Consider the following 16124-nt stretch of genomic DNA (forward strand, 5'->3'; position numbering starts at 1 on the left):
GTCTGATAGGATGGAAGTTTCAGTTGCCAAGGATAAAAAAAATATTTAAAAGAATAGGATAAATTAATCTTAGTTATGTAGGTACTCTATTAAAATTGGCCAAGTTTAAGACTAAGAGCTGAAACTCGAAATATTGCTCAATTAAAATATTCAGTTGAATTGTGAGTACAATACTGTTCTAAAAAGTCAGTTCTTTAGCTGACAGCTTTTAGAATGCCTACAAAAATACACACATCTTCACACATAATGCTATTCAATATTCAATCTTAGTTTTGTTTTATTTGTTAAAACAACCTTTTATAAACCTCACTTAAATCATTGAATTAAGATGTTTGAGAATTTAAATAAAATTGAGGTTGGACATCATTGTTTAATTTAAAGAAAAATCACACTGCGATATCTATCAGACGATCTTGAGGGCTTAGTACATATTGTTTTGTGCTATTCCATTGTTTAAATATACTTTATATTTATACACAGTATACTGTTTTATCCGATGATGTTTTTTGGCTGGATTGGACCTGTAAAAAGAATTTGCATCATTAGTAACACTTAAATAGACAAACACATTAAGTTAGAATGAACCGATGGACAACTAAGTTATCTAAGAAAAGAGTTTCATGTAGTTGAAAGCACACAACAAGTTTACAACACTATTTTCTTGATATTTCGTTTCTACAAGGGCTCCTTCAGAAGGTAAAGTTAAACTTAGACAAATAAAATAGTTACTACAATTTTTTATTTAAATTGGGGGCTACGGGCTAGTAGAGTCCAGAACTGTTTGGAAAACGTGTCCATTAATCTTATGTTTAACTTCAGATTTCAGGTTTTTTAGTTCGGACAACGGTATGGTTCTGAGAAACGAACACAAGGTAGTCCACTCTTTTAACTATCACAATGAGCTATGGTAACTTTCCAGATACAAGAAAATGGGAAAGCTCATTAGCTTAGCATTTAAATTGTAATCCTAATACTATACAAAATGTCTAGAATAAAAGGGACGAAGGGAGTAAACTTTACTAAACTTTATCAGTGTATTTGTGCGGTGTAATTATAATATAAAAGAGGAAAAAATCAAGGGTTTTGATATAAAAGAGGTTTATTTTACGAGAGAAAAAAATGAGTTCATGTATTAGAGGTGATTCGGGATGAATGAATACAACAATGGAGATTTACATCATTATGATCATGGGATGAGAATTACAGGTAGACTGTTTGGAACAAAGACGTTTAAATTAATACTAAAACAAAAGACAACTTGACTGGACAGTATTTAACAGATGAAGTTTAGATTTAGGATAGAACACACTACGGTTAAAAATCTTAAATTATCTTTTGCTGTTTTGTATAGTCTTAAAAATATTTTGACTTTACTCACGTCTTAGAGATGGCATCTAGCGACTTCTGTGAGTTTGCCTTTAATTGCTGAATTTTCTTTTCTAATCCGTGAAAGATGGAATCTGCAGATTTATATCGTAATTGAAGTGATTGAAAAATGAAAATGAAATTCAATACATTGTATATTTAAATAATAAATTATACAAATCATGACTATTTAAAAATAAAGTATACCATAACTATATAGCACAACATAAAAAAAATCTCATAAGATTATAAGGAAAATGTTGAAATAGGCAGGGTTAGGGGTGAAATAGGTGTCGACATAGGGTTACCATAATGGACAGTAGAGATCGATAAGAAAATAGTATGAATAAGTCATAAGTATTTTATTGCATGAAACATTCTTAATTACAAAGGCAATTGGTGAACAGATGCATGGTCAATCAATAAGTTATAAAAACTAAAACTAAAAAGTTACAACAAAATACAACAAGAACAGGACAATTGAGAGAAAGTTACCGATTTAAAGAAGTAAGAAAAAAGAAAAATTTAAATGAAGATCTTGAAGCAATATCAGAGGAAAAAACAATTAAAAACATTCTGTCAATAGCCTAAAGGCTATCATCATGATATAATAAGTTGAGCAATATTGTATTTTAAATTGCTTGACTTATTTTTAAAAATCAATAAATACATTTTTTGAAATCTTTACAAAAATGATATTTTTTAAATTGTAAATCGAAACTGGACAAATTTTTCTTAGAAATGGCATTGAATTCAAGGGATATTTTCCCAAAATAATGTTTGGAGATAAATTAAAAACTTTTTGGACCAAACTACCGGTTCACTACAGGCTGTCACATCCCTGTGTATATGTAGTAGTCACTAGCGTCTCAGGGGTCTTGGTCAAAAACCGATGACAACCTCTTTTGCAAAGGAGTGGGGGATTGTGGGAGAGCCCCTCATGTCGATTTAAAAAAAAATTATAAAATTAATTTTTTAATTATAAAATTAAACTGTCATAACCTAACCTAACCAACCACACTTGCTGAAAATATGAAAAAGATATAAGATAAAAATTGAATGATGGTTTACTAATTGAAAAAATATTTTTGTTCATAAAATAAAATTATAAATGTCTCAAATTCTAACAAAAGATGTACAGTTAAGAAGTAATCACATTCTAAGCAAAACCTTTGACAAAAAGTTAGTGTCACTGGTGGAGTTCCAGCTGGTAACCTCATGGACATCAGTTGAGTACTCTATCCACTATCGTCACGGTAAGGGTGCTGGTGTGGGATTGATTGTAGGTTGGGTGTTGGATGGGGTGATCAGGGGGCCGTCTGCTTCTGGAGATTTCCTTTCTTTTCTACCCTGTTTCTCGCTCTCCTTCAACCTCCCTCCCTTCTCACCACCAGCTTCGGGCCGGTGCGGTTCCTTGTAGGGAGCAAGAGAGTTGCTCGGTTGTGAGGAAAAGAGGAACCACAAAGGTTATACACCAGATTGAAAGGAATGAGAAAATTCAATTGCTTCTGAAAAAGGGGAGTTGCCCTCACAGGAGGAGAATTATCCATGGAAAGGGATAAATGATTGTCCATGATGAATGAGAATTATCAAAGAAAAATATGATTTGTCCAGAGAAAGTAGAATTACATGAGTCTGAGAAACTAGCCAAGAGAAAGAAGTAACTCTGAAATGACTTTCATGGATGAACTGACAACTGCTTAAGAGTATGATGCTATCGTAGTTCTATTCAGTACTTAATACAGATTACCGTTTGTTAATTGATGAAAAACTTACATTTACGTGCTGGACTTGAAAGCACTGTAGGTTTCTCACTAAAGCGGTCATTCGCAGTATTTTGATGGTACGTAGCACTTCTTACCCAGTCCTATATGAAACAAAACCATAACACCATGCTTTACTACTTTTAATTCGGGTTTCGTATTCAATTTGTAATCTTGTGGAGCTCAAACAGGTTTACCAATTTGCAGCACTCATGTATTACTGCTGTTTAGGTAAACAAAAGCTCTAGCAATTGATAGCACACAGTAAATTCACAACACATTCAACTTAAATTTTGTTCCTCTAAGGGGGCTCTTTCGGAGCAATGTCCCTTGGAATAAGGAATTTAAATAATACAATGCATAAAAGGTTCTTTAAACAGCTGACGTTGCAGCAATATACCTAGTAACAGGTGAACAATTTTTAACTGGAGAATGGAGGACTAACCACATGCAATCTAAACTAGATACATCAAAATATATATTGCTGTATCATTTTTATTTACTGTAAATTTTGTCGTTAACACAAAAAGTTAATAAAGCAATGCCTTATGAGTATTTAATCATTTTTAAATGGTTGACATCGTAAAGTTGTTTATACCTGTGTAGGTATTATTTGTACCTCGGCTGCCGAGCTGTATCATTGTCAAATAAGTGGGAGACAATTTCCGTAGTTTTAATTTTAATAAGCACCCCTCCCCCAAACAGCTCCCAAATACACCGTTAACCTACGTAAAGGTAAAGGTAGATTGTGCTCCCAAACATTCCCTGTTTGTCTTTGCATTGTATACTCTATTGTAAAAATACTACTCACATTACATTTATAATTTTAATTTTATACTTGGTTAAACGAATTATTTTTAAAAATGTAAATGTAATGATGGGATTTTAGTGGAAAGTTAAGGGAGCTGGTTACTTTTCCTAATAACTTCAATTACTTTTAAATGAAATTGTCAACGTTATCCATAGGTCGTCGTCCATAGGTATTGAAATTACTTCACTGCAAGATAACTTACCGATATATGTTGAAGCTTTCCCATTTTTTCTTGCACAATATGTTTGACTGATGCTGCTATGATGCTTCGGTTGTGATGGTTTATTTTTTCTTGCTGAATCTATAGCAAAGTAAATCCTAAGTTCTTACAAATTCGTGTTGGATTAAAAAAAAAGTTCCTTGTAATTATAGGATGGTAAATACGATACTTTTATCAACCAATGAAATGTACTTACTGCACAAACACAAAAACGCATAAATTGTTTCAGTTAAATAATTATTTTCCTACGCCAGTGGAATTTTAGTTAAAGTTAACATGAGATTAAACGCTTTTAAGGGAAAGCGTTTCAAACCCATTTAAGTTTTTGGATATCCTGGGATTCAAACCCGTCCCTTCTGCATCGAAGTCCGAGACACCAACAATTTAACTGACATTCTGACAAGCTGAATGTAATGATTAATTGTGGTCAAACAGAAAACACAGCATTTAACAACATTAATAAGTAAATTTAATGTGTAACTTACCTGCTTTACAAGATTTTGATATTGTTCTAAATTAAAACTACTTTTTTCACTTGGGGTTTTCACTAGCCTATTTTTTCAGTTGTTTTGTTATTTTCTTCTGCTCCTTTCTGTGATCTCTGAAATAATACAAATGCTTCTACATATCCCAAATGAATTACCAACAATCTGTGAATACCTGGGATTGTCTTCATGACTCATAATGCCGATAAAATGAGGAAAATTCAGACCTGTTTATTTACTATAAAACAATTGTATGTCTATTTGAGCCTTCAAATGTGATGTAGATATTTCTCAGTCTGTGTGTACAAAAATTACAACACACGTACTAGCTTTTAAGCAACAAGTATTTTTGTACTTCTCAAGATTCTTAAGAAACCAATAAGGATTTTATTAGTTAAAAATTGAAAACATTTTACCATAGAAAAAATAAACACTACTTCATCTACAATTAATTTTATCTTCATGTTGTAATCCCACCCATCTTACAGTAGGTAGTGTATCAAAACAAAATCAATAGACATGGTTTAGCCCCTGAGCTGGATTGATGACTAATATAATATAAATACCTCGTCACAGCTCTGTAGTTACTGTAGATTACAGCTGTTTCGGCATTAAAATGCCATCATCAGATACACATACATCCACCTGAATTGGCGTCGTTAAACTGTACATATACACGAACACGATAAAAACACAAAAACACGTAAAACAAGAGACAGGCCTGTCGCGTACATGATTGCTACGAGTACGGAAGCTGACTGCAGCAGCTTCCGTACTCGTAGCAATCATGTACGCGACAGGCCTGTCTCTTGTTTTACGTGTTTTTGTGTTTTTATCGTGTTCGTGTATATGTACAGTTTAACGACGCCAATTCAGGTGGATGTATGTGTATCTGATGATGGCATTTTAATGCCGAAACAGCTGTAATCTACAGTAACTACAGAGCTGTGACGAGGTATTTATATTATATTAGTCAAAACAAAATGTCTCCACACGCATCATAAGCATAGACGATCATGTTGTAATCTTAAATAATTGATCATAATCATTGTTTGGAGAGAGACATCATATTTTGACAGGTTATGAATAAGACAATTAATTATCTGCCTCAAGACTTACTTGAAGACTGACTGTGGGACAGTTTAGTACTTGTTTTGACTCCTATCATTGTCTATATGGGTGCTAAATATTAAACTGTACTCACATTAATAACGAAAGTGAATAATATAGCAAACACTGCTAACACAAATTGTGCAAATAACTGTTCATAATCCATTGTTCTGTATGTGAAATCTGAAAAAGTAAAACATTTCTAAAAATTATAATTTTACTATTATTTAGATAGGTATTGTAAAAAAAAAATCAAAAATAGAAGAGAATATAATATTTTTATACAGTATAGATAATCCATTTAAAAGCTGGAATACCGGTATCTTGAAATACAACGGACACATTACCGGTAACTTAAAATTCAAAGGAACAATATTAAACCTAATAATTAAAAACAATTGCATTCATATGAACAAACATTGCTTGGAAGGTACTCTCTAGAACTGATAAATTAATTTATTATTAAAAACTTAAACCTTTTAACGTAAGTACAATGACAGGGAAATTAAATGACTTCTGTTTGTCTTTTGAAAACAAACTTTGAATGTTCAGTTATGTTTTAATACATTTTCATAACTTCAATTGATAATTAAGAATTTTAGGAATTGTTAAATTTCTCACCTTAGTAAATTAATGGTAACACTTGAGTAGAATTAATTTAACCAACTACAAATTTTGAATCATTGTCATTGTATTTTATTTGTTTGTTTTACTGAATAATATTTATCTTTTGATCCATTTCATCAATACATTTGGTCAACCATATGATACTCTTGTTCAATGGTCAGTATACAGATAGTTACAGGGATTGAGAAATTGTACCTATTAGGTAATGTGTACTTATTGGTCATTAGCAAATTTCCCATACCGTTTAGAAAATTAAGCTACAACCTTAGATCTCATAGTAAAGCCCCCCAAACACTACCAGACCAGACCTCCAGACCAGACCGTCTGGCTGAAACCATACCGTCTTGGACGGCTCTACACACTCCCAGACCAGACACTCCAACATTGGTAATTGATACACCGTGGTGAGAACGCCAAAAAATGGATGAAGACTGTCTTGACGTCTTTACTACCAGACCAGACCGTCTGGTCTGGCGTCTGGCACTTGTCTTATCGTGTGTGGGGCTGTCTGCAGACCGATTTTCTCGGACCAGACTGTCTGCGTGTCTGATGGTTGAACCCTCAGACCACAGACGGTCTGAGGTTCCCCCACCACTATTTTTGTCTGGTCTGTGAGTGTGTAGCGCTGTCTGTCAGACGGCCGACCATCGTGACAATCTTCATCCATTTGTTGGAGTTCTCACCACGGTGTCTCAATTACGAATTAGGACCGTCTGGTCTGGGAGTGTGTAGAGCCGTCCAAGACGGTCTGGTTGCAGCCAGACGGTCTGGTCTGGAGGTCTGGTCTGGTAGTGTGTGGGGGGCTTTACAGACAGCGCTACACGCTCACAGACCAGACAAAAATACTGGCGGGGAACCTCAGACCGTCTGTGGTCTGAGGGTTCAACCATCAGACACGCAGACAGTCTGGTCCGAGAAAATCGGTCTGCAGACAGACCCACACACGATAAGACAAGTATTTTATGTAGTAGAAATTATGTTTTCTCATTTTTTATCCCCGAAACTGAGCAGTTTTGTTTCCAAACCATAAGTATTTATTGCATTCAGATAGTTGAAAACACTTAAATTTGTACTGGAGGTACTGATGAATTAAAATCAAATTGAAAACAGCAATTTACACTAATAGGCTAAATAAATGCATTGCTTACCTAGTTTGACAAGTTTTTTATCTTGATCACATTAAGATATGGTAACTTTTTCACTTGGACTTATTAGGCTACTCTCTCTTCAGTTATTTCAGTTATTTTTATTTTCTTCTGCCCGTTTCTCTCAGCTCTAAAATAATACAAATAATGCTTCTACATATCCCAAATGAATTATTGTCAATCTGTGCTAGGTACTTGTAATTTAATTACTTCATGATTCATATGCCAATAAAATCAGAAACAGATCCATTTAATTACTTAAAAACACTGAATGTCTACTTGAGTCAAGAATTATTCAATTAGCCTACTTAAAGACTGATTGTGGGACAGTGTCATAGTATTGCATTTGTTTTGATTCCCAATCATTGTCAATATAGGTGCTAAATATTAAACTACTTACATTAATAACAAAATTGAATAATATAGCAAACACAGCTCTAACACATATTGTGCAAACAACTGTTCATAATCCATTGTTCTGTAAGTGAAATCTGAAACAGCAAAACATTTTTAAATATGATAATTTTGTTATATTCAGTGATATACATAGTATGAAGAACAATCAGTTTTTGTTAAAATGTTTAAGTTTAAGTTTGGGGTGGATACATCTGTTTTTTCCATCGAAGTATATAGGCCTACTTCGATGGTTTTTGGCCTTTGGGTCCCCCTGAACCTGAAAAAGGGGTTTTCGAAGTAATGTGTGTGGATGTGTACAGAGCTACAGTCGTCACATCATTGCCATGTATTAAAACCCATTAAATACCGGTAACGGAAAAGATGTTTTCTTAAAAAAGGGCTTGACTGATTTTGATTGGATTTTAGTATGTTATAGTCATTTAATAGTATGTTATAGTCATCTTAACTGTAAGAAAAATGCTACAGCCCCCATTGCTGTAAAATTTACAGTTCAAAAGTTATTGTAACTTTTGTGATTTTCCACATAAAATATTATAGTTACTTCCACCGTTTAACCATGACCATGATAGGGGTTGTTGACGAGTTAATTAGAGAAAGCATGTGTGGGATTACTGATACTGTCTATTTTTATAATGTTTTCTACTCTTAAGTGAATGGTAAAATGTAAATTTGCCCAATCAAAGATGCATCTAACAAGAGAAGTTCATACATCCTATCAAAATCCACTTGTTACTTTTAGCTTCTGTGTGTCTGTTGAGAACCAACTTTGAATAACTCATTAAATTTTATGGTAAACTGAAATTAATTGATAAGTCAAAGTAAGAATTTCAGGAGTAAGTTAAAATGCTAATTGATGCTATATTAGAACAATGTATACTACTTACCTTGGTAAATTAATGTAACATTTGAGAAGAATAAACAACTAAAAATTTTGAATCTTTGTCATTATAGTTTATATTTATTTGTTTTACTAAACAATATTTATATTTTGACTCATTCCATGCAGATATATATTTGGTGAACCATATGATTATAATCATGTTCAATTGTCAGTATGCAGATAGTAACAGGCTGAAAGGAAAAAATAATTACTAATGAAAATAGACAATGACGTATGCCTTAAAAAATAAGGTTGCCAATGACACAGAAAAATATACACTTAAAATTTTAAATGGTTATAGTAACAGCTATAAGACTGATTAATTTTTATGTTTGCCATGTAAATGATTTCTTTTGCCAATGAACCTCTTATGCCTGCAGTACACTATCGTCCACTGTAGGCGAACTAAGACGAGCGCGATAGTGTACTCGGTGTGCTCGTGTACATTCGGGGTAGTTCACATCGCCAAAATTTGTGTTCGATGTTCGGGTGCGCTCGCTAGGTTTAGTACACTATCGCCGAACATTCGCCCGAATGTTTCCCGGAATGTTCGGGTCAGATTACAACCGCGAATGTTGACGAGTGTGCAACCCGAACCATCCCAAACTAACCAAGTACACTATCGGCTAACTTCGGCCGAACTGTGCCAAACCCAATATTGCGTATTCGTAGCAAAACATTCGCACCAAACTTTGTAGCCTACAACATGGACGCTAGCGTCGAAGACTATTCTAGAAAATTCTAAAGTAAATTCTATAATTTCCGTTTGGTGTTAGACACCACTTGAATGTATCCTATATATGTTTCTTCTCTGTGGCTTAATAATTTAAAATTAATGTTTTTTTTTATTAAAATGTCTGTTTTTTAAGCGATACTTTATACAGAGTGATCAACTCAAGGAGGCCACCACTGAAATTTCAGAAACGGTAAGAAGAGAAAACTTTGAATGGGTGACATTCCTTTATTTTTGTGGCAATTAAAAATATGAATTTAGGTTTTTTTTAAAATTCAGCCACAATTTTCCAATATGGTGGCCAACTTTGAAATTTCTTATGGAACACCCTATATTTTATAATGTTTTCGGATAGACCATGCAATTTAAAAACTTTAAAGTTCTTGATTTTTTTTTCATAAACCCACTCGTTTAGGAGTTTACAGCCTATGAAAAAAGGCTTCCGGTGTACATGAATGAATGATCTATTAAATTAATTTGCTACAAAGTACAATTAATGTTTACATTTTTTTTTACTATAATATTAAGTTTACAACATAAAATAATCAAGAACAGAAAAAAATTAACAAAGTTGTGAACTTAATGTTGAATTATGCAAAAACTAGCAAAACGAACATAATAAACTTATAATTTTGTAGCTAATTATAATTAATTGGTCTTGTGGAGTCAGCAGACATAGACGAACTCTGCCTATGTGCGTCTGCTGGGTTGCATAGTCTAAATTTGTTGATTGGGAATCAAACGGAGATTGAATACAAAACGGGTAAAAAGATTTTCTTCAATTTTTCTTGAGGATGAATGATATGCAATTGACATGAAATGAGTGATAGATAATTTCTGTGGGAGCAAATTACAGTTGTGTCCATACAGTTGTGACGGCCAGGAGCTGTGCACATTTTGCATCAAGTAGCTCAGCTCCACCCACACTCGACTAAACTTTAACCTGGGGCCCTATTTTTGAAATGGTTGACAGTTGAGTCAATCGTCAGCACTCAACTCAACCAACAACATGATTTGGTATTTTTGAAACCCAACAGTTGGGAAGCGAGTTGGGAATCACTAGTTGAGAGACTCGTGGTGGAAATGTAGAGCATACGACCGTCAAAAATTCAGATGACGTCATTTTGAACCAATCACAATGCAGAGTTCTTGCGGACTTCGATTTAACCTCTTCTTACTCTAAAATCTGGCAGCTAATCTCAATCCAATCTGCCATATTTCGAGACACTGAGGTAAACTGTCAACTCCGTTCTTGAGAGATTGAGGTTATAATGGGTTATGTCTTGCTTAATTTAATCTTAGTGATTGCAAAGTACCTTAACTTATATAGGCTAAACTTAAGTATTAAAAATAAAATTTACTATGGATGTTTGTTTTAGGGTGTAGCTAATTATAAGTTTAGGCATAGGCTGCACTTTACTTTAGGTCCTACACTCATCCTAAATACATTATTAATTGCTTTCTTCGTCTCTATTTCGGAACACATCACCTTATTTTAGTTTCCTTCATCGGTTTGTTTTATGTTATTTTTAATTGTTTTTTATTTAGGTTAAAGCGGCCATTTGCCATTGCACTGGAAGCATATCGTAACTTAAATTAATTTGATCCCTTTATTAGGTGAATGGTATTGAAACAAACTATGATATTGTTTCTCTCTACCACAATCTTTAATACCTTAAATCATAGGTCTAATAACAATAATTATCTTATAATAAGTTCAATTAGTATGCCTAGTCTATTTCAAACATTCCAACAAGATTAAAACCCTTGATTAAATAGTCTAGTATTGACACAGTAAATAAAATTAAAATGCGATTATTCTACAGAAAACAATCGCATAATTGGGTGCTAATACATTGACAACAAATACATAACCTCTAAATCGCAATTAGTAAATTAAAGCAATAACAAAACAATATGGCGTCGTCTCAAAAAGAGTAATTTTTTGCCGAAAGAGAGGAAGAAGAAAGTGCAGTCAACCTCCACTCAACAGCTCGATAGGTGTTGAGTAGTTTTGGTTGTATAAGTCCACCGTCAACCGTTTCAAAAATACGAAACGATTGGAAATAGAATGACTCGACACTCAACTCAACAGTCAACCATTTCAAAAATAGGGCCCCTGGTGCATTAGGTGTTTGTTGCCATAGCTCTTTTGAGCTACTCTACTTTTTTTAGCTCTCTAGTACTTTTGTATACTCTCGTGAATTTTGTACAATTTGTTTGCTAATTTACCAAAAGGACATTCCTAGAATATCCCGTAATATGAATAAATTTAAATTTTATTTTTAATGTTTGATTAAACCTAAATATTTACTGTAAACAATAATTATTCACCAAATAAACTATAAACTCCTCATGGCATAACGGCAAACGATTATAAATCAGAGTTCTTACAGCTACATGAGTGAAATATTATAGCTTGCCCTGAGCGACCGAGAGAGAAAACATTAAAAAAATCACAACAAAATATTTTCCTTCTTTTAGCTTAACGCCTGATATCCATCCACATTACAATTTGAGGTTAGTTTCTCTGTCATTTACAATAAGTAATCAAATCATTTAAATTTAATGGTAAACATATATTTCAATAAATCCACGAAAAGAATAAATAATTAATTTGGTATGGTCTTGAAAACCAACTTTGAACTCTCTGAATTTAATTAGACAATAAGTTGAATGAAGTCTTCATTGTTTTGACATTAACATAATGTATTTGCTCTAAAAATGATGATATCGAGTCCCGTGATTGTAACAGTAAAATTTTGATCTGAAAAGAGAGGTTTTGAGGTTTAACCTTCCCAGAATATTTAATATAGGCCTATGCCATAATTGAGGCGTACTAGGCCTAGGCCTATCTGAAATGAGGTTTAGTTAAAACCTTGTAAACCTTGGTTATAGGAAAAGAGGTTGTTTGTAACAATTTGTTTGCCTCTAAGCTCTTCTATTTATTGCCATGTCTACACTTTCCCAAGTCTTATTACTCGATTAAGTTACTTTATTTTTTTTTAGACCTTAAGTTATGCTCTCAAGTAAGTTACTGGTAAATGTATATACTTCTCTCATCAATAGGCCTACTTTGCTTTGAATTTCAAGTTGGCAAATAAAGAGCTTACTGTAAATAGTTTGTTTGATTACTAAACTTATCACCTAAAGTTATAGGTACTTACTTACCGTACTTGTTACTTGCGGTGTCTTCACCAAGATCCTTTGATCAGGGAATTGTCAGTCACCCACCATCACTTTCCCACTCAAGGTTTTGGCTACGGCTACGGGCCACCATTACAACTATTTACCAGCACTAACATAATCTAGCTTACTGTTGGAGTATAGTCACAGGACTGATCTGAGACTTGCCCTATTTTAAATTATATTAGCATTTGCATAAACTCTCATCACTTTAAAACCGGTTTGGGCTGCACTTTACTTTACGTCCTACACTCATTCAAATGAAACAACCGAATGAAAATATCGGTTTATCGAGAGTTTCATTCGATATAACTTATCGATCGATATTTTCATTCGAATGAGTGTAGGACGTAAAGTAAAGTGTAGCCCCGGTTTGTTAAAGTCCACTTTCTAAGTGGAGAGACAAATTCCACATTATAAGCCTAAACTTACTGATATTGTTGGATCTGGAGTAAAAAAATGTTACTCGAAACATGTTACAGTTTCAGCCGTATCACTTCTACAAGCCCTTGGCATCTTCTGGTACTAAATCAAGTTTTAAGTTTAATATAATTTAAAACCTTAACACATTTATTTATGAGTTTCTAAATTGAGAATATTTTTTCTGCTGTCAGCATTGAAAATAGCCTATATGTAAGCAGTGGTGTGTAAAAAAATTTATCATAGTTTCAGATTATCACATTAAAATGGCAAAAAGTTTAAGAAGCAAATGGAAGCGGAAAATGAGATCTGCCAAAAGAGAAAGATATGGCGAAAAAGAACTGCAAAGATTAAAAACTATGCTCGGCATTAATCCAACTGATGTTGAAATGAAAGATGAAGCTCTAGACGATATTGTTATTGGTAAGTATTAAATTGAGTTTTTTTTAGTGCTCAGTGGAAATAACTCCTGGTTAAGCTAAAGAATGTTTACACTGATATGAATCTATGTACTATTATTAGTAGGCCCTAAATACAACTTATTTATATTTAACAAATTTCCATTTTATAACCTCTGCGCTACAAAACTAGTGTAGGCCTAGAAACTTAAATCACTGTTACTGCTACAGTAGGCTAACTGCTGTATCTTGCTGTTAAATAAATAAATACCGGGAAATAAATAAATAAATAAAAATGTCTTTATTAGCCAGCGTTTCTCTGATACATATAAGTTTTTCAGAACAACTTTTGTCATTAAACTACTTTACTTACAACTAAACATTTATATATTTTATAAACGTTTTAAACTTAATCTTAAAGGTATTGTTGGATGCAACGGTTTTTAGGCTCTTGGGTAGTCCGTTGTACAATGTGGGTCCAAAATATGAGAAACTTTTCATTCCCAATTCCAAGGTGACCCTTGGAAAGTGAAACATCCCACCATGATGTGTCCTATTCTAAACTTTAACTGGAACTGAACCCTGTTTGGATTAGCGGGATTTTGGAACCAGCGGTATTCTGTAATAGCATTAACTGTGAAAGGTAATGTAATAGGTAATATTTAACATATCGTCAGCTTAATCTTCGCGATCGCGGTAGATGTTTGTGTACTTAAGCTGTTGGTACAAAACTGCCTTTATGGCTGTGATCTCAGGAGACGGTGAGCAACAAAATCCCTCCGCTAAGGCTTTCGAAAGAAATTAGAAAAGAAGATCTTCAATCAATTTGTCCAAATGTAGATGTAGCATTAAGGATATTTGAAAGCACAGCTATATGAAAGTGCTCACCAGAAAGATCGTTTTCATGCCTTGAAAGGCCAACATATTATTTAAGAAGCCGATCTTCTGCAGAAATACTTAGTTAACTAGCAGTCTTGAATAGCCTATTGAAGAACTAACTGCTGAACTCCCTGGACTTAACTTATTGATTTATTTTTTAGGTTTCAATCAAGGAGAAAAGTGTGAACTAGGCTACTAACTTAACTCATTCAAAATTGTATGTTATTCTTTAAAGTAGGATCTCTCGTGGATATATAATGCTTCTAATGCTTTTAATTGAACACTTTTAGTCAGATCCACTTACTTTTTTATATCAATAATTTTTTTTTTCATTCATTTAGTTTTAAAATATAACAGTTTTGTAAATAAAAGTATTTGTGATTGTATAATCTATCTGACTAAAAGTGTTCAATGAAAAGCGTTATTAAGAACCCTTGTATACATACGTTTTTTTTGCTGTTTACGCGCTGCAAAACACAATTATGACTCTTCTGATTGGATACAACAACATTGCATTCCATATATTAAAAACAGAATCGCACTTTGCATGAATACAGGGAAACAAAAATGTCTGTAAAAGAGGGTTAAAATTTTAAGATTTGTTGATGCAGCATGCAATTGCCCAGTACTTTTCTACAAAAAAAACCTGGCAGGTCATGTATTGGTGTAATCTTATTGTGGTCGGTGAGCGCGCTGATGAGGGTGGGGGAAGGGCGGCTAACTTCGCTGCCTAGAGGCGGCAGATAGTAAAATACGTCCCTGGTCTATCTTCATTGTAAACCAGCAGGTTTTAACATGATGAAATGTTTAATCTTCAATCAACTGTCAAAGCTGTTGGTTAACTTGTACCAATATAAGTTGTGGTTTTCAGTAAGGGATGCAACTGAGTTGAAAAATGAAGTGGCAGCCAAAGAAAAGGAGGATTCAGACGTGATTGAGATCAAAGATGTAACTGAGCCGATGGAAGATGGCAGAAGAGTTTACGACAAGAAGACAATGAGGGATCAACACGGAAACTACCCTGTGTGGATGAGCTCGAGGAAAGTGAAAAAAGTGGCTAAGAGGAATAAGGTGGTCAAAAAAGAAATAAAGAAGAAACAAAAAAAGCGTGGGAAAGGAAAGTGTAAATAAAAAATATTTTTACAACTTTTTTGTTATATATTTTGACTTATCCTTTTCAAGTTCAGCATAATATTTGCTGGAATACTGTTTTGCACACTTTTTGTTTATCTCTAATAATGTCTGAAATTAGGCCTTTACTTAAAAGTGCATAATAGTTTTTGTATTCAGAACGGTTTTTGTTAGATGTTGTTATAAAACCAGTCACTTCAGTAAAAAGCGATTTGTACATACTTTGTGTACTACTTTAAATCAAACTAATAGAAAGCCGAGTGAGTGTAGTTGGACTTAAAAATCATATTCCTAAATATGATGGGCACAGGGTCATACTCCATTGTGAACGTTGTAGTACATGATGTCGAGGGGTTGGTGTTGGAGTTTGCCCTAGACACCAGGGACTACTGCTAGACACCACTTAAGTGTACCATTGAATGTTGCCTCTGTACTTTAATTCCCTGTGATTGAGCTTAAAATATTAGTGTTCAATATTACATGGCTTATAAAAAATTTGTAAATATTTTACAGTTGAATGTTTGCTTCTATAATTATTTGGCTCACAGAATAAT

General features: G+C 33.6%; 1 protein-coding gene and 1 long non-coding RNA gene across 2 annotated transcripts; one reads left to right on the forward strand and one right to left on the reverse strand.

Annotated features, from left to right (window-relative positions):
• Positions 1-350: 350 nt before the first annotated feature.
• On the reverse strand, positions 351-8934 carry LOC128995953 (uncharacterized). Its single transcript, XR_008490997.1, has 9 exons — positions 8828-8934; positions 7927-8017; positions 7530-7656; positions 5849-5937; positions 4645-4760; positions 4142-4240; positions 3142-3232; positions 1379-1460; positions 351-521 (listed from the first exon to the last, which is right to left on the reverse strand). It is a non-coding gene; the product is annotated as an uncharacterized LOC128995953 (long non-coding RNA).
• Positions 8935-12028: 3094 nt separating this feature from the next.
• On the forward strand, positions 12029-15585 carry LOC128995309 (protein LLP homolog). The gene is made up of 3 exons (XM_054420285.1): positions 12029-12076; positions 13409-13585; positions 15311-15585. The coding sequence occupies exons 2-3, from the start codon at positions 13429-13431 to the stop codon at positions 15568-15570; spliced, it is 417 nt and encodes a 138-aa protein (XP_054276260.1). The 5' UTR covers positions 12029-12076; positions 13409-13428; the 3' UTR covers positions 15571-15585.
• Positions 15586-16124: the final 539 nt, after the last annotated feature.

Source organism: Macrosteles quadrilineatus, unplaced genomic scaffold (genome assembly GCF_028750875.1).
Source record: "Macrosteles quadrilineatus isolate MER2022 unplaced genomic scaffold, UCM_ALF_1.0 Scaffold_5__1_contigs__length_97177068, whole genome shotgun sequence".
Lineage (NCBI taxonomy): Eukaryota > Metazoa > Arthropoda > Insecta > Hemiptera > Cicadellidae > Macrosteles > Macrosteles quadrilineatus.